Source organism: Ovis aries, chromosome 8 (assembly GCF_016772045.2).
Source record: "Ovis aries strain OAR_USU_Benz2616 breed Rambouillet chromosome 8, ARS-UI_Ramb_v3.0, whole genome shotgun sequence".
NCBI classification, from domain to species: domain Eukaryota; kingdom Metazoa; phylum Chordata; class Mammalia; order Artiodactyla; family Bovidae; genus Ovis; species Ovis aries.
The window spans coordinates 15,482,950-15,502,671 of NC_056061.1; the positions used below are offsets into that span (position 1 = coordinate 15,482,950).

General features: G+C 41.7%; 1 protein-coding gene across 2 annotated transcripts in view; it reads right to left on the reverse strand.

Annotated features, from left to right (window-relative positions):
* The window catches only part of CLVS2 (clavesin 2), an 84,835-nt gene that overhangs the window by 15,926 nt on the left and 49,187 nt on the right, over positions 1-19,722 (reverse strand). For both annotated transcript variants that reach the window (XM_012182487.4, XM_004011150.5), the window contains exons 4-5: positions 7,898-8,008; positions 679-899 (exon numbers count right to left, since the gene is read on the reverse strand). In XM_012182487.4, the coding sequence (XP_012037877.1) occupies positions 679-899; positions 7,898-8,008 (332 nt within the window). The remainder of the gene's footprint in view (positions 1-678; positions 900-7,897; positions 8,009-19,722) is intronic.

Here is a 19,722-nt window from a genome sequence, read left to right on the forward strand (position 1 = left end):
ACACACTGAATCCAAAACATTTAGGAAAGCTTCTATTACAGAGCACGTGTTGAATAAATACACATTGATTGAGAGAAAACAGGCCTAATAATACCGTAAGAGTCAAAGCAGAAAATGAGATATTCTCAAGAATGAATTCTGTAAAGATTAAAGCCCTGGGAATCAGAAGGTTTTGCCCTGGGAATGGCTAGATAGAAACGTTTAAAGAGAAACCCGGCACAGATACTGAAAAAGGAACAGAAGCTTTGAGTGATAATGTTTGAAGTGTGTGTGTATGTGTGTGCTTGCTATGGATCCCTTTCTTCAAACGAAATCTTACACAGAAGTCCAAAAAATTGTTTAGACCGTCTCACCGCAGTGGAGAGGGGCAGTGTCCCCACACCACCCTACTTGCCCTGAGAAACTCAACAAGAACCTTAAGGTACAGTTTGAAAAGCCACTGGATTGGGTGACTTCTAAGGGGCCAGCTAGACTCTCTGTGAATCTGGACCAGAACTCTGGGTGGAGGTTACCTCGAATGACTTTATCTTTGACTCAAAACTCCTAGACATCCAAACACAGGAGCATGAAAAGCTTTAAAGTCCCACCAAGTATCTACTTTAGAACAATATGAAATCTGGAGTTGCATCAAGCGTCCCCGCCCTGGCCCAGCCCACTTCCCAGGTACCCCCCGCTCACCTCTTCATGGACTTGGGGGACAGCTCCTTCTCTACCTCCTTGACAGGCATGCTGTAGGAGTCCACATTGTATTCGCTGTCATCATCGTACTCGTGGTCCAGCAGTGTTCTCGCCCAGGTTCCCATGTCATAAGGGGGCAGCATTCCTCCAAACTCAGAGGGCAGAATCTCAGGATGAATTAGTTGGTGTAGACTGTTCAGGTTGTTCCCATGCAAAAATATCTACAAACACAAGAAGAGGGTGGGAAAAACCCATAGAGGAGAATGAATGCCGTGCGGACGCCAGGGATTGGGGTAGGGTAGGAGGAGGGATTGAGAAAGAGCCAGAACAAGAGTTTTCCATGTCTGTTAACATATGTAAACCTCTCTTCTACTCTGTGAAACAGGCAGGCTGGTATCATAATCTTAATATTTCATATAAAAATCCTGAGGCTCAGGGACTTTAAGTAGCTTCTAGAAGGTCAGATCGTTTTTAAAGAACTGGAACTGAACATTTAGTTTCCTGCTTCATAGCTGGGAACAAGAGTAGAATCGAATGCGCCTACTTCGATCGGCACATTATCCTGGTGTTAGTTGTGCAGAGCTGAGGATGTGCATAATGAACGCTATTAAAACAGACTTTTCTCATGAGGGCCTCATCAACTGCTGAGCCCATTCAAGTTACTGAACCCCAAAGCTGTGACCAGTATGGCTTTATCATCATCATCAATAAAAATAAGAATACTGTAACCACTAAATTACTGCTTTATAATGCAAAGTATGTGATGTAAATAAAAGTAGATTAGCATCCTCACACTGAAAGGGTGACTGAAGAGCCACATCCCAAAGGAGTTATGTCCTGTAATGTTGCCAGCATCTTCTCTGCTACAGATTTCCATGCTTATCATTCAAATCGTAAATGGAATGAGTTGAAACTGTAAAGCTGTGTGTATATGTTAATCATTGTTATGACTGTCTACACAGAGCTTTTTGTTAAATTGGAGGGTGACTTATGGTACATAGTCAAGATTTGTTTCTCCCTAAACAGCCACCTCTTTTCTCTTCTTTTATATTAATCTCAAAACTGCAGGTCAGTCTTCTCTAATAAAGCACTACTGTCATCTTATATAGATTTATACACTTATTTAAAGATTATAGCTTATAAGTGGCTTAGAAATAATTTCATATTTTAGGTTCAAGATGAAAGAGCTAAGACATTCATCTTGCTTTCCATACTTTTAGAATCCACTTAAGTAAATATTTTGGAAAACAAAGAAAGACTGTGTGTGCTGTGCTTAGTGGCTCAGTCATGTCCAGCTCTGCGACCGCATGGACTGTAGCCCGCCAGGTGCCTCTGTCCATGGAGATTCTCCAGGCAAGAATACTGGAGTGGGTTGCCTGCCCTCCTCCAGGGGATCTTCCCAACCCAGGGATTGAACCGAGGTCTTCCACACTGCAGGCAGATTCTTTACCATCTGAGCCACCAGGGAAGCCCAAAGCAAGTCAAAGAAAGACTAGTCCATATCAAATAAAATGAGAAGGATGGGAGTCACCAATCAACAAGTAATACTAATAAATTATGGAAGAATGTAAAAGCACGTGAGAGCAGGTACTGGCCAAAATGACCACAGCAAGCGGCTGGTGGAATATATAATACTGCCGAGGCGGAAGATACTTTCTGACCCAAGGTAAATCAGGTTATTTGCAAATTCTCCACCTTCCCACTCCTATTTACAGAGCACAACAGCCTAGGAAAACATACACACCCCTATAATTTTCCTGGGAAGGTGAAAGTCTAGTGCCTGAAATCCCTGCTTTATTAGGTATACAACCTTTCTTTCATCAGACGTATTGCTTCACATCAGAAACCTTCTCTTCCAAGTCATGCAAGAGTTATGGTGATAAATCCACAGAAAAGTAAATGTAATTCACACTGCTTCTTCTCTTTTTGCCAACACTCTGTTACCTCCTCCCTCAACATCGCTCTCAGCTCTGGCCTTGTTTCCTCTTTCCCAGAAAAAAAACAGGGCGGCCAGATGAGATCCACCCACTAGCATCTGCGCCCACAGGCTCTGCCTTTGCTCCCAGCTCAGTGGAAGAATACGCTCCACAAAGGCCAAGCCCTCCACCCATGCCCTAGAATTCACCCTCTCTTCCCCTCAGCTATATTTCCCCCGCAATTCTCTCTTGTCTCTCTCACAGCATCAGATTTCCGCTTGGTTCTGTATGTTTTCCATCAAAGAACACACCTAACAACTCTACTCTTGCCTACCCCCCATACAGATGCATTAAACCTATCTTGACCCTACTTCTGTTTCCAGTTATTATCCTATCCACTCCTTCCTCTTACTGGAAAATGCAACGAAGGAATTATCTATATTCATTGCCCAAGTACATTTGTCCCATTTTTCTTGAATCCAATCCAAATAGGTTTGCCTCCCACCACTACACGGAAATAGCTCTTGTCAAGATCCTTCTCACTGCTAAATTCAGTGTCCAGTAATTCTCTATCCTTATTTTTCTCAAACTCTCAGCAGCACTGGGTAGAGTAGATAATTCTCCTCAATGAAAACACTTTCTCCCAGGATCTCTTGGTTTCCTACTATCTTGACAGATGCCATCTTCAGTCCCTTTTGCTGGTTGTTCCACTTCTGCAATATCTTAACATCAGAGAGCTTCAGGCTTCAGTTCTTGGATTTATTACCTTCTCTAACTGCACTCAGGTAATTTGGAAATCAACCCCAAATATTCTTTGGAAGGACTGATGCTGAACCTGAAGCTCCAATACTTTGGCCACCTGATTCAAAGAGCCAACTCATTGGAAAAGACCCTGATGCTGGGAAAGATTGAGGGCAGGAGGAGAAGGGAATGACAGAGGATGGGATGTTTGGATGGCATCACCAACTCAACGGATATCAGTTTGAGCAAACTCTGGGAAACTGAAGGACAGGGAAGGCTCATGTGCTGCCGTTCATAGGGGTGCAAAGAGTCGGACACGACTTACTGACTGAACAAAAACCAGGTTTAAATATCATCCCTACACTGAAAATGTGTATCCTGAATCCAAACCTCTCTTTTGAACTCCATATTACTATTTTCACTCTCTGTCACACCTCCACTTAAATGATCAATGGGCACCTCAAATATGTCGTATCCAAAACGGAACTTATAACTTTCTCCCCTAAATCAGATTCTCCCTGTTTTCAAGGTCAGCTAATGGGACAAACGTGCTTCTAGTTACTCAGGCCAAAACCTCTGACTCATCTTTTACTTCTCTCATAATCTAAGTTGTCAGTAAATTCTTTTGGTACTACCTCCAAAATCTACCCTGAATTCAAACATGTGAACAACTCCACTGCTACAAGCCTCACTCAGCTCCTATCATCCCTTCCACTGTGTTACTGAATGAGCCTCCTAACTGCTCTCCCCACTTCCACCCTTGCCACCAGGACTCTACTCGCAACACAGCAGCCGAAGGACGGTGTCAAAACTTGAATCAGTCAGATCATATCAGTCTGCTCACAATCCCCCACTGGCTTCTCCCTTCCCCGTGCTCCAGTCCTTTAAGGTCCTCCATGAACGCCTTCAGTGAACACATCTCCTGCGACTCATCTGCCGGAGCATCCACACACACACTTGTCTCACCGTTTATTGAAGTTTTACTACATTCTCCCTCTTACATATTTTTCTTCCTCCATTTCACTCAAGAAGTCTGGTCCTTAGGGGCTCTTTTGCCTCAGATTGCATTACAATTATACTTAGGCTGAATTCTTTAATTAAAAATTTTTTAAAAAGTTTTTTTCCTAAACTGTGCCATTAAAGAGATTATGGTAGGAGACCATAATTATAGGAAGAGGGGGGTAAAATATTTTTAAGAATTAGCAAGAGAAAGTCCATGATACTGAGGAAGAAGTAGAAGCTTGTGACAACTAGTAGGAAAATCAGTTCTTGTCAGCTCTTGGGGTGTGACAGGATCACATCTATGAACCAGCTAAAAAGTTCACTGGGATAGTGGATTGAAACTTAGTCATTGGACTCTAACATCAATAAAGATGCTTGGGTCCAAAAAGAGACCTTAATTCAAGGAACTAATACTAGCTTGAACAGTGAAGATGTCAAAAGTGGTCATGATGGATTGTAAGTTAGGCTATACATGAAATAGTCCAGACACTGGTGAAATTTTGAGAAGGGATCTCTGTAACACTTAAGGTTGACATTCCCATCAGCCCAGCATGTTGGAAACTCAAAGTCTGCTTTAATTTAAGAAAATGAAGAACTAAATGTCCATTTGTGAAAGATGATTCACAACTTTTCTTTAGGTTTTCTTTTACCAGCTTTTCAGAACATAAATTTATAGCATTTGCATTATAAGGTGCTTGAGTAATACTGTAAGGCTGAATCACTTGGGATTCCAGAAAGGAAATATAACAATAGCACTGTATTGTGCATTGATTATATAAGCAGAAATTAAGGGTGTTTTAATTTATAATTATTTTCTCATACAAAAATTTCCAAATCGTGTAGTTTTAATTAAAATGGTTAAATTCAAATACCTCCCTTCCATCTAGAATAGTGCCAGCACTGTCTTCTTTTAGGCATTGTCAAAATCATCAAATTCCACCAAATAACTCCCAAACCTAGAGCTTTCCTCATTTTATAGATTTGACACTCTTCAGTCTTTTCAACAGAACAGAATCATGTCAAAATAATGTCACAACAAGTCACCCCTGAACTCAGTCTTTCAAATGCTACTCATTTCACTCTGACGGAAAGCCCAGATCTGATGGCAGTGTGCAAGGCCCTCCAAGAGCTGGCACACCACATTCCCACCCATCCAACGCACTACTATCCTCTCCAATAGCTCATTTGGCTCCAACTTTTCTGATCTCCCTGCGTGTGTGCTAACTCACTTCAGTCGTGTCCAACTGTTTGGACTCTATGGACTGTAGCCCACCAGGGTCCTCTGTCCATGGGATTCTCCAGGCAAGAATACTGGAGGGGGTTGCCATGCCCTGCTCCAGGGGATCTTCCTGACCCAGGGATTGAACTTGTGTCTCTTATGTCTCCTGCGTTGGTAGGTGGGTTCTTTACCACTAGTGCCACCTGGGGAAGGCCTTCTTGCTATTTGTCAAATATTCCAGGCTTGTTTCTACTCAAGAACCACTGCCTTTGCTATTCTCTGCACCTGGAACAGTCTTCCCAGTAAATCTGTATTTTCAGTTCTGCTATTTCCTAGCTGAGATTTAGAGCAAATGGTTTCACCTTCCATGCCTCATTTTCCCATCTATAAAAGGAGAAAAATAATAATGCTTACCCTAAAGACTTGTTGGAAGGACTAAATGAGTTAACACATCAAAAGTACTTAGAATAGGACATGGTATAGAGTGAAAGCTACATTCGCGCTCACAGGTATAATTTGTACTAAAAACCCCAGCAGGTACTTTGGATCACCTGATCATCCCTTCACAAAAGATTGTTTGAAAATGTTATTTCTGAGGCATGACAACCATTGTTTTGAACTATAAATTGTAAATTAACTTGATTTACAAATATTCATTGGAAGGACTGATGTAGAAGCTGAAACTCCAATACTCTGGCTACCTGATACAAAGAGCTGATTCACTGGAAAAGACTCTTTTGCTGGGAAAGATTGAGAGCAGGAGGAGAAGGGGGCAACAGAAGATGAGATAGTTGGATGGCATCATTGACTCAATGGACATGAGTTTGAGCAAATTCCGGGAGATACTAAAGGACAGGGAATCCTGGCATTCTGCAGTCCATGGGGTTGCAAAGAGTCAGATGTGACTTAGCAACTGAACAACAACAAATTAACTTGAATCTTGGTGATAGACATAATTCCTAATATAAACTACCATTGTCTGCAGAATTCTTCCTCCTAAATTACTAAAACATGTTCAACAAATTCATAAGCAGAAAACTCTCTGTTCACAAATGTTTGAAACCAACACACACCTAAAAATGACTTCACTTTCACACTTACAGGGAGGCTTTTATGTCACTAAAATACCTGAAGTGCCTTCTCATTCACTGAGAAACATGGAAAATTATCTTCTGTATGGATTTAGAAGTAACTATATTTTACTGTGGAACTAATCATTTGAAAATTGGTCACAGAACAGTGGTAAAAATATCTCTAAATGCGAAGCTATTTGGATTCAAATGTTAACTCTACAACTTTACAGCTGTGTAAATGAGTCAGCAAGTTATTTACCCATCCTAAAACTTACTTTCCTCAGCTTTAAATAGAAAATGATGCTACTAATCATACTTTTCAGAGATGTTTGCAAGATAAGATGAAATAATGTATATTAAATGCACTTTAAAATCATTATAATGATTAATGTGTTCGGTATTATAGTATGGGGGCTTCCCACGTGGCATACTGGTGAAGAACCCACCTGCCAATGTAGGAGACACAAGAGATGCAGGTTCCATCCCTGGGTCAGGGAGATCCCCTGGAGGAGGAAATGGAAACCTGCTTCGTATTCTTGTCCAGAAAAATTCCATGGACAGAGGAGCCAGGTGGGCTGCAGTCCGTGGAGTCATAAAGAGTTGGCCATGGCTGAGGGACTGAGCACATGCACTGTGTTAAATGAGTTACGTAAATTTTTGTATTCTCAGAAAAATGATTATTTGGGAACATACTTTGAATATCCTAGTCGTTGGATAAAACTGAATCTTGGAATTCAAGTAACCTGTAATTTAAAGAAACATTAAAATTTCTACACATGAACATTCTGGCTGTAATGTACGATTGCTCATGACAATCACTACAGAATTATATTAAATATTATAAAATTCACCATATATAATGCAATACATATTGTAAAATTACTAACACCCATTTATCAACATATAAAAAACTGTCTAAATGTTACTTGAAATTAAGTATACCAATAACAATACAGTAACATGGCACAATTTTTTTTTTACTTTTAAACTGAGGCTTTACTATATGATGAATGTGCTAAAATGTTCTCCCCATTTGTGGAAAAGCAAGAGAGTTACTTTTTAAATATTTCTTTTACAGATACACTGTTCAGAATTAATCACAAGGTTTTAAATTTTATAAAATATGTTTTATGTTAAATAGCTACATTCAGTATAGAAGCACGCTTTTGCTGTAGCAAACAGTATACACACAGTATGCATGATAGCTTATTGAATGAGGAGGGAAAGGAAACAAACAAACAAACAAAAACAAAGAAGCAAACAAATACCCTTTTCCGAGTCTTCTCCTTCAGGAAAGGCCGGATCACGGTGTACAGGGCATGGATGTACCATGGTTGGTTAACAAAATGAATTCCTCCAAATCGTGCTGGGAAACTATCCTAGAGTAACACGGAGGGGGAAAATATCAAAACACACTTTAAAACATTGAGAAGGTTAAGGGAAGACGTTAGGGTGAACAAATTTGTTATTTCACACACTTAAATGAGATCATCTGTATAGCAAAGGAGAAAAAGAAAAAAGAACCTTACTGCAATTAACACTGTAAATTTCATATGGAAACTGAAGGAGTATATAATAAAGCTCATCTTTCTCAAGAACCGGTTGTTGATAGGGACTTCAGTGTTTTTAAGAGTGCCACATTTCAAGCTTGCAAATTCCTGATAGTCATTATAAACCAAGAAATATAAATAAAAGACCTGAAAAATTTGTTGCACAATGACTCTATGTTAGATATATGTATATTAAATTATGTTTAAATTAAACTGTTTTATTAATTTTCAATGTAGACATCTATAATGTAAGGACTGTCACATAACAGACTCATTTTATTCTCTTTATTATCAACTTTACTATGAACACTCTCCTTATTCCAGGTACCAAAAAAAAAGGAAATGTGCTTAAGCAAAATAAAAACCTGGAAGTGTAGTGTAAGAAAATTTGCACACGCATTTTGTCAGGGTAAATGAAACTCACATGCTCTGTTCTCATCCCACAGGAGGAAAATGGGGCTATCATAAAGCCAGCTTCTCTTTCAGTAAGAACTCTCCTGTGCAAGATTTGCATCTGAAGTGATGCAGAGGTGTTTTCTTCCCATCTGTGACTAACCAAGTGCATCTCAAGTCCACCCCCAAATCTGAATAAAATCCTTAAATCAAACAGATTTACAACATTTGATAGTCCTAAGATTCTGCATAAATGCACCTGATGGTTCAAAATTCCATGCTGAGCTGACTACAAAAGTCTCCTTTTAAAAATCCATCCACTAGACGTCTCTCTTGAGTGGCATCATAATAATTAACATATTTCTGGGTACTACATAGAGCATAAATAGGAACAAAGGAAAAGAAACTGAAATAATTGTAAATCTATTTTCTTAATTTAAATTTTCTCTTGAATAAGATTCAAAAGACTTGAGAACACTATTTTGTTTTTAGGAAACACGTGAGCATTAAGGGCTTGGTTGGCTCAGACAGTAAAGAATTAGCCTGGAATGCAGGAGACTTGGGTTTGATCCCCAGGTGGGAAAGATCCCCTGGAGAAGGGAATGGCTAGTGACTCCAGTATTCTTGCCTGGAGAATTCCAAGGACAGAAGATCCTGGCAGGCTATAGTCCATAGGGTTGCCAAGAGTCAGAAATGACTGAACGACTAACGCTTTCATTTTATGAGCATTAGACATTAATTAGTGATTTTGTACAGTGGCTTTTGAGTCAACAAACATTTTGGCAAAGAAATTTCTGTCTCTGAGAATAATACACTATGAAAACACCACAGCACTTCTAATAATAAATTGGTAAAATGTGTCTTATTGTATGTCAGTGTCTTACTTCTTTTATAAATTTGTGGTTTTCATTCATCAAAAGATTACTACAAAACAGAAATGAATCAGGTAGAAAAGAAGACTTCAGTTCAGTTCAGTTCAGTCGCTCAGTCGTGTCCAACTCTTTGCGACCCCATGAGTCGCAGCACGCTAGGCCTCCCTGTTCATCACCAACTCCCGAAGTTCACTCAGCCACACGTCCATCAAGTCCGTGATGCCATCCAGCCATCTGGTCCTCTGTCGTCCCCTTCTCCTCCTGCCCCCAATCCCTCCCAGCATCACAGTCTTTTCCAATGAGTCAACTCTTCGCATGAGGTGGCCAAAGTACTGGAGTTTCAGCTTTAGCATCAGTCCTTCCAAAGAAATCCCAGGGCTGATCTCCTTCAGAATGGACTGGTTGGATCTCCTTGCAGTCCAAGGGACTCTCAAGAGTCTTCTCCAACACCACAGTTCAAAAGCATCAATTCTTCGGTGCTCAGCCTTCTTCACAGTCCAACTCTCACATCCATACATGACCACAGGAAAAACCATAGCCGTGACTAGACGGACCTTAGTCAGCAAAGTAATGTCTCTGCTTTTGAATATGCTATCTAGGTTGGTCATAACTTTTCTTCCAAGGAGTAGGCGTCTTTTAATTTCATGGCTGCAGTCACCACCTGCAGTGATTTTGGAACCCAAAAAAGTGAAATCTGACACTGTTTCCATTGTTTCCCCATCTATTCCCATGAAGTGATGGGACCGGATGCCATGATCTTCGTTTTCTGAATGTTGAGCTTTAAGCCAACTTTTTCACTCTCCTCTTTCACTTTCATCAAGCTTTTTAGTTCCTCTTCATTTTCTGCCATAAGGGTGGTGTCATCTGCATATCTGAGGTGATTGATATTTCTCCTGGCAATCTTGATTCCAGCTTGTGTTTCTTCCAGTCCAGCGTTTCTCATGATTGTCTCTGCATATAAGTTAAATAAGCAGGGTGACAATATACAGCCTTGACGTACTCCTTTTTCATTCCAACCCCAAAGATAGGCAATGCCAAAGAATGCTCAAACTACCGCACAATTGCACTCATCTCACATGCTAGCAAAGTAACGCTCAAAATTCTCCAAGCCAGGCTTCAGCAATACATGAACCGTGAACTTCCTGATGTTCAAGCCGGTTTTAGAAAAGGCAGAGGAACCAGAGATCAAATTGCCAACATCCACTGAATCATGGAAAAAGCAAGAGAGTTCCAGAAAAAAGAAGACATAGTTGTTTTTAAATCATGATATTTTTATACATAAAAAGATAAATAAAGTACACACAGCAAAAAGAATACTAAAATGTGCCCTCCATTCAGCTTAAGAAATAGAATATGCTGGTAACCTTGAAGCCCACTGTATTTTCATATTCCTTCACTTACCCACATTTTAAAATTTCATATTTTATTTCAAATATAAGCATTTCTTTTGCTTATATTTTATATTATAAATATTATGACTATATATCATGTTTATTATTTTATATTTTGCATATTTTATTTATTTTTATATTTTATTATCTTGCTATGTGTGTTAGTTGCTCAGTCATGTCTGAATCTTTCAGAGACCATGAATTGTAGCTCACCAAGCTTCTCTCTCAGGCAAGAATACTACATATACAAATATACCAGGCTTCCCCGGGTGGCTCAGCAGTAAAAACCTGCCTGCAATGCAGGAGCTGCAGGAAATGCGAGTTAGAGCCCTGGGTTGGGAAGATTCCCTGGAAGAGGGCATGGTAACCCACTCTAGTATTCTTACTTAGAGAATCCCATGGACAGAGGAGCCTGATGGGCTACTGTCCATAGGGTTGCAAGGAGTCAGATTCAATTGAAGTGACTTAGCAGGCACCACGTAAACTTTACACACGTCATAGTGAATGTCATCACATAATGGTGTTATTGAGGTTTGTTGGTCTGAAATACAAATATTTTGTGCATAGCTACAGTTCGCTGTCACTATCGTATAGCACACCACTGCATGGCTGCTGTCCAGTCGTAAAGTCGTGTCCAACTCTTTGTGACCCCATGGACTGCAGCACTCCAGGCTTTCCTGGCCTTCTCCATCTCCCAGAATTTGATCAAACTCATATCCATTAAGTTATGACACTATATAACCATCTCATTCTCTGCAGCCTCCTTCTAGTCTTTTTTTTCTTGTCTATTTAGTTTTTTATTTTTTAAATTTTAAAATCTTTAATTCTTACATGCATTCCCAAACATGAACCCCCCTCCCACCTCCCTCCCCATAACATCTCTCTGGGTCATCCCCATGCATCAGCCCCAAGCATGCTGCATCCTGCGTCAGACATAGACTGGCGATTCAATTCTTACATGATAGTATACATGTTAGAATGTCATTCTCCCAAATCATCCCACCCTCTCCCTCTCCCTCTGAGTCCAAAAGTCCGTTATACACATCTGTGTCTCTTTCCCTGTCTTGCATACAGGGTCGTCATTGCCATCCTCCTTCTAGTCTTGACCTCAGTCTTTCTGAGCATCAAGGTCTTTTCCAATGAGTCGGCTCTTCGCACCAGGTGGCCAAAGTATTGGAGCTTCAGCTTCAGCATCAGCATCAGTCCTTCCAGTGAGTATTCAAGGTTAATTTCCTTTAAGATTGACTGGTTTGCTCTCCTTGCTGTCCAAGTGACTCTCAGGAGTCTTCTCCAGCACCAGAGTTTGAAAGCATCAATTCCTCGGCACTCAGCCTTCCTTATGGGCCAACTCTCACATCCATACATGACTACTGGAAAAACCATAGCTTTGACTAGATGGACCTTTGTTGGCAAAGTGATGTCTTTGCTTTTTATTGTGCTGTCTAGGTTGTTCATCGGAGAAGGCAATGGCAACCCACTCCAGTACTCTTGCCTGGAAAATCCCATGGATGGAGGAGTCTGGTAGGCTGCAGCCCATGGGGTCGCTAAGAGTCAGACATGACTGAGCGACTTCACTTTCACGTTTCACTTTCATGCATTGGAGAAGGAAATGGCAACCCACTCCAGTGTTCTTGCCTGGAGAATCCCAGGGACGGGGGAGCCTGGTGGGCTGCTGTCTATGGGGTCGCACAGAGCTGGACACGACTGAAGCGACTTAGCAGCAGCAGCAGGTTGTTCATAGCTTTTCTTCCAAGGAGCAAGTGTCTTTTAATTTTGTGACTACAGTCACCATCTGCAGTGATTTTGGAGCCCAAGAAAATAAAATCAGACAGTTTCCATTTTTTCCCCATCTATTTGCCGTGAAGCGATAGGACTGGATGCCATGATCTTAGTTTTCTGAATGTTGAGTTTTAAGCCAGCTTTTTCACTCTCCTCTTTCACCTTCATCAAGAGGCTCTTTAGTTCCTCTTCAGTTAGAAGAGGTGAGATCAAATTGTACCGATTTATCCTCTCCCTTCCACCAGCAATGCAGGGGGAAGTTCTGGCTATTCCTCATATACTTGGTATTGTCAATCTTCCTAATGCCAATCTAACGGGTATAAAATAGGTTCTCTTGACACTTTAATTTGCTAGTTGCTTGATCTTTGCTCTTTGTAATTCCATCATTAATAACTTGTTTGATAGCATAACCATTTTACTCAGAGGTATTCTGCTTCTGAGTCCTTGAGGGCTTGTCTCTGCTGATCTTGTTCATGATATCTTATTTACAGTGAGTTTATATTTGGCTACTATTAATCATTGGGAATCCTGAAAGAGCTATCTTGAGGATGCTTCTCTCCAGGCAAGATCTGTATCAGCTCCTACCAGGTTCTATCAACCTAGTTTGGCTATAATTTAAATTCTCATCTCACAGTTTCTCTGCCTGTAGAAGGCATGTATGTGCAAATGTCAGACACATGAGACAATTATTACTTCAGAGTACCACGGAAGACTACTATCATCATCATTATAAATACTAATATTATTACTATTATTATTTTTATACCTGAATATGGAAGAGGCGGACTTCCCTGGTGGCTTGGCAATGAAGAATCTGTCTGCAATGCAGGAGAAGCAGGAGATGGGGGTTCGATCCTTGGGTTGGGAAGATCCTCTGGAGAAGAGCACGGCAACCCACTCCAGTATTCTTGCCAGAAAAATCCCATGGACCGAGGAGCCTGGCAAGCTATTGTACATGGGGTTGCAAAGAGTCGGACACAACTGAAGCAACTGAGCAAGCATGCATGGGAGAGGCAGACAGGTTTCCTTAAAGGTTTCCTGGCCAGCTGGGATTTTCCCAGCACAACCTTCCCCTAAGGATGTAGCACTGGAGGAATGAAGGTTCTCATCAGTCACCAACTTGCCCTCAGTGTGTGCAAGCCTCATGCCTGCTCCTGCCAACCCCACAGCCCCAGCAACCATTACTCTCCAAAATTCTAGGTTCTTGTGTGTGTGTGTGTGTGTGTGTGTGTGTGTGTGTGTGTGTGTGCTCAGTTGCATCCAACTCTTTGCAGCCCCATGGACTGCACCAGGTTCCTCTGCCCATGGAATCTTCTAGGCAAGAATACTGGAGTGGGTTGCCATGCCCTCTTCCAGGAGATCTTTCCAACCCAGGGACTGAACCCTCATCTCTTGTCTCCTGCATCGGCCGGTGGATTCTTTACCACTAGCGCCACCTAGGTTCTTACAGTCAACATTTACCTGCAGAACCATTCAAACTTCACTTAAATTCTTTTTTCTTTCAAGTAGACTCTATGTGCTAGTCTCTGTTGGGACTTGTCTTATGTTCACTAGAGTTCAGTAGATCATCTAGACATATTTTCATTGTGATTTATTCAAGACTTTGGTGTTTCATGGCAGGGCGTTCTTGAAGAATTTTTAACCTACAGCACTGCCTAAAGCAGAACTACTTGGTACACTTTTAAAATATACTCCTGAGTGAGCATTTTGATCTCTAGAACAAAAGGGAATGAACAACAGTTAATGGTTTATTAACCAAAAGTCTTAGCTCAGAGACTTTTCACCTTTGAGAATCATCTGAAGGTCATGCTTCTTCTATTGTGAAAAAGGAATATGTACACATAAGCACACAACTTACAAATGATGGCATTAGACACATCTTTAAGTACAGAATAACTTGGTCACAGTTAAGATGGTATAAAAGAGAAAGAAAAGCACTGACTTTGAAATCAAGTAGACTTGGGTTACAATTCTAACTTAATACCGCCTGTGTCCTCTCAGGCATCCAGGTCCACAACAAGGACAGAACACCTGATTCCTTCCTTTCCTCACTGTGACACCATTCATTTCCTCTCTCTCTCTCTCTCCTGCTTGTGGTGTTACCATTATACGTATGATACATCTTTTGTAGCTGCCCTGCAGTCCTTGGATATTCTGTTCTGCTTTTTTCCCTTGGTTCTCTTTGCATTTCGGTTTTTGAGGTTTCTATTGATATATCCTCAAGCTCAGGGATTCTTCCTTAGCTGTGTCCAGTCTACTAAAAAGTCTATCAAAGGCATCCCTCATTTTTGTCACAGTGTTTTTGATCTCTAGCATTTCTTTCTTGGTTCTTTTTTAGACTTCCCATCTCTTGACTTACACTGCCCAGATTATCTATTAAACTGCTTTCCAGTTCATCTAATAAAGCCCTTAGCATATTCCTCATAGTTGTTTAAATTCCCAGTTTAATAATTCCAGCACCCCTGCCATGTATCATTCTGATGATTATTCTGTCTCTTCAAATTGTGCTTTCTACCTTTTTTCAGCTATGCATTATAATTTTTTCATGATAGCCAGGCATGACATACCAGATAAAAGGAACTATTGTAAAAAGCCTTCAGTAGTATAACAGTAAGATGTGGGGCAGGGTAAAGCATTCTATAGTCCAGTGGACTAGCTCTGATCCTGTCACTGGACTGTGCACTCCCAAGTGTTTGGTTTTTGTTTTTTAATTTTTTTCTCCCCACTTAGGTAGAACAGCATGGGTAAAGCACCCAGAGTTGGGTATTTCTCTTCTCCCATGTGGAAGACTAAAACTGGGAATTTTCTTTCCTTAGATCAGTTGTGGTAGTTTAGTCGCTAAGTCGTGTCCAACTCTTGTGACCCCATGAACAGTAGCCTGCCAGGCTCCTCTGTCCATGGGATTCTCCAAGCAAGAATACTAGAGTGAGTTGTCATTTCCTTCTCCACATAGGTCAGTTATATTCTAATAATACCCAGCCGGTTGGGCTCTGGTTACCTGTACCTACCAGGAGATAGTAAAACCGTCTCTTAATTTACAAACTGTGAGCTCTTTAAGTGCAGAGGTCGTGTGTTCTGAGAGCAAGCCTTGATGGCCAGAGCACAGTGCTCTGGCATATTTAAAAATGGTTCCTTTTCCCCACCCCCAAAGCAAACACAAAGGGATTTTTCTCAAATACTTACTGAGAGAACTTGGGTCAAGATTCTGGAGGTAAATCTCACCAAAGTGTGGATGGCCCCCTATACCTGCACCCTCACTGGAGTTTTTCACTCAGCATTTTGTACAATGAGCCTCCAGCAGCTTGTCAATTATAATTCAGGCTCCAGCATTGGTTCCCACGTTGGTTTCTGATCGAGGGTTTCTGCCCCACTAAGCCAAGACTGCCTGTATTCACCTGTTTCTCCAGTCTTGGAGGTAGGGGATTGCCCTGTATCCTTGTATCATCTTCAAAAACCTAAGAATAGTCGTTGACTTCAACCTGTTCCATTTTTTCCTTGTTAGGACAGAGTAGCAACTTTCAGGCTTTTTATATGTGAAACTGAAAACCAGAAGTCTGATTCCTTCACTTCTTACCACAGCCCAAGTCCTGCAATATTTATACCCGACGCTGCGCAGCTTCATATTTTCATATTCACCTTCCATATGACGCCAATGTGATCCCAGGAAAATCTGAAACCCCTGTCCCCATCTCTCTGCTTAGTACCATGTCACTTCCTTCCATCCCCTTCATGTCTGTTCATATTCATGCGCTGTTTTATTATTTGTTGATTCTATTTCTTTTTCCCCCCTTTTTAAACTAATCTGTTCATACTGATCCCTTAAGAATCAGCTCAGGCAGCATCTTCTCCAGGAAGCTTTTTTGATCCTTTTCCTCACTTCTCATCCCACTGAAAGAAAGTAAAGTGAAAGTGAAGTCGCTCAATTGTGTCGACTCTTTGCAATCCCATGGACTGTAGCCTGCCAGGCTCCTCCATCCATGGGATTCTCCAGGCAAGAATACTGGAGTGGGTTGCCATTTCCTTCTCCAGGGAATATTCCTGACCCAGGGATTGAATCCGGGTCTCCTGCTTTGCAGGCAGACTGTTTACCATCTGAGCCACTGGTAGCCTCATCCCACTACTCTCCCATAAAAGCCTACCTCTACCATCACAGTGCTGGAGTCCATCACTGCACCTACCACGAGATACTAAAATTGTCTCTTAATTTATCTGCTCTCACTACTAAACTGTGAGCTCTTCTCTGCACTCAAAGTTTTCCATATGATCTGTTGGTGCTGGGCCTGCCATCCATTTCCACCCACTTCATGCCCACCTAAGAAAGCAGGGCATGGAAGGTTAAACCATAGGAATCTTACCACTAGGGTTCTTAATAGGAGAGATCTACATGAGATCTACTTGAGTAAGATTTAAAGGACTAAAAGGAGGCAGCAGTCACCTTCCTGTGCAATGACAGCTGCTACAAAGCACCAGGCTTCCCCAAGGGCTCAGGGATAGAGAATCTGTCTGCCAGTGCAGGAGATGCAGGTTTGATCCCTGGGTCAGGAAGATCCGCTGGAGAAGGAAATGGCAACCCACTCCAGTATTCTTGCCTGGGAAATTCTATGGACGGAGGAGCCTAAAGTACATGGAGGCACCAAAGAGCTGGACATGACATAGTGACTGAATAACAACAAAAGCAAGTTCTAGAGGAGCAGTTGTTTACAGCAGAATCTGGACGTGATCTTCCACTGTGTAGCTGTCACTTTGGCAGGTAAAAGTCTGCTGGGACATCAGTCAGTAAAAGAAGGTAAAGATTTGTTTATTGAGCTCTGAATCTCATCTGTAAGTCTGTGACCTCAAAACAAGAGAGTAGTCACAGTCCTCCCTATTTCTCATTCCTCCTGCTCTTCCAATGAGGTTTCAGGCACTCACTCTCTGCCTTTAAATCCACTTGAACTATCCAGAGATTTCTGTTTTGTGCACTGAATGTTGATCCAGACTGTGCTTGATTCACCGTTATACTCCTAGTGTTTTGAAAATGTGTGTATATATGTGTGTGTCCCAGAGCAAAGCTAGATGAATATTTATTAAATGAAATAGACCTTGATATTTATTATTTCAGTTCAGTTCAGTTCAGTTGCTCAGTCGTGTCCTACTCTTTGCAACCCCATGAATCGCAGCACACCAGGCCTCCCTGTCCATCACCAACTCCCAGAGTTCACCCAAACCCGTGTCCATCGAGTTGGTGATGCCATCCAACCATCTCATCCTCTGTCATCCCCTTCTCCTTCTGCCTTCAATCCTTTCCAGCATCAGGGTCTTTTCAAATGAGTCAGCTCTTCGCATCAGGTGGCCAGAGTATTGGAGTTTCAGCTTCAACATCAGTCCTTCCAATGAATACCCAGGACTGATGTCCTTTAGAATGGACTGGTTGGATCTCCTTGCAGACCAAGGGGCTCTCAAGAGTCTTCTCCGACACCACAGTTAAAAAGCATCAATTCTTCGGCACTCAGCTTTTTTTATAGTCTAACTCTCACATCCATACATGACCACTTTGTTGGAAAAGTAATATCTCTGCTTTTTAATATGCTATCTAGGTAAGCCATATTCTCTGAACTACAATTTCTTTATCTGCAAAATGGGAACACTTAATAGGATTGCTATGGCTAACCATTGGTGTTACTCGCTCAGCACACCTCCCTGGCACTAAGCTACCAAGTTAACAATGCACGCTCCCTCTACACAAGCGGAAATGACCACAGATGACATTTTACAATATGGCTTACTGGGCAGTTGCTGCTGTTGCTGCTAAGTCACTTCAGTCGTGTCCGACTCTGTGCAACCCCATAGACGGCAGCCCACCAGGCTCCCCCATCTCTGGGATTCTCCAGGCGAGATCACTGGAGTGGGTTGCCATTTCCTTCTCCAATGCATGAAAGTGAAAAGTGAAAGTGAAGTCGCTCCGTCGTATCCGACTCTTAGTGACCCCATGGACTGCAGCCTACCAGGCTCCTTCATTCAGAGGATTTTCCAGGCAAGAGTACTGGAGTGGGGTGCCAGTTGCTTGGCCTTAAATAACACTACAGAGTGCATGCATGGGTGCTAAGTTACTTCAGTTGTGTCCTACTCCTTGCGACCCTATGGACTGTAGCACACCAGGCCCCTCTGTCCATGGGGTTCTCCAGACAAGAATATTGGAGTGGGTTGTCATTCCCTCCTCCAACACTACAGAGTACAAAACAATAATAAAAAATATCAAGAAAATACAATATGCTGATCGTTGGCTCTGCTGGGCACATTGCTGTTCACTGGAGACAATGAAACAAGAAATGCTTTGCAATTAATGAGAAGGGCCAAAAAGGGCTGAAGAAAGTTAATAGAATTTCTATCCTCCAAGAGCTTTTGCCAATTCACCTGCTTCCATTCATTTCCCTTGAGCAGAACATTTGGGCTTAATGCAAAAACTATCTTGAATAAATTCTTCAGTTAAATGCAAATGTGACCCACTAAAGCTCTAGTGGAATTCAGCGTCTCTCCAAGCCTCTGTAGACCATTCAGTTCAGTTCAGTCACTCAGTCAGGTCCGACTCTTTGTGACCCCATGAACTGCAGCACACCAGGCTTCCCTGTCTATCACCAACTCCAGGAGCTTGCTCAAACTATGTCCATTGAGTCAGTGATGCCATCCAATCATCTCATCCTTTGTCGACCATAAACTTAAATAAATATCATTCTTTGGGAAAAAATGGATTTGGAAATACTGCTATCCTGTAGTGTGTGAGTTTCTTTAAGAGGTGACTGCCTTGACAAACAATTTCAAAACAAGCTCAGTTAAAGCAAAGCCTTACCATCTCCTCATTGGCACAGAAAAACTATAGACACTATAGACTTTGGCACCATTGGCACTATATGGAGGAGTTAACATATTTATGGGGCCACCCAGGTAGCTCAGTGGTAAAGAATCTGCCTGCCAAGCAGGAGACCTGGGTTTGATCCCTAGGAGGGAAGATCCCCTGGAGAAGGAAATAGCAACCCACTTCAGTATTCTTGCCTGGGGAATCTCATGGACAGAGGAGCCTGGTAGTTCATGTGGTTGCAAAAGAGTCAGACATGACTTAATGACTGAATAA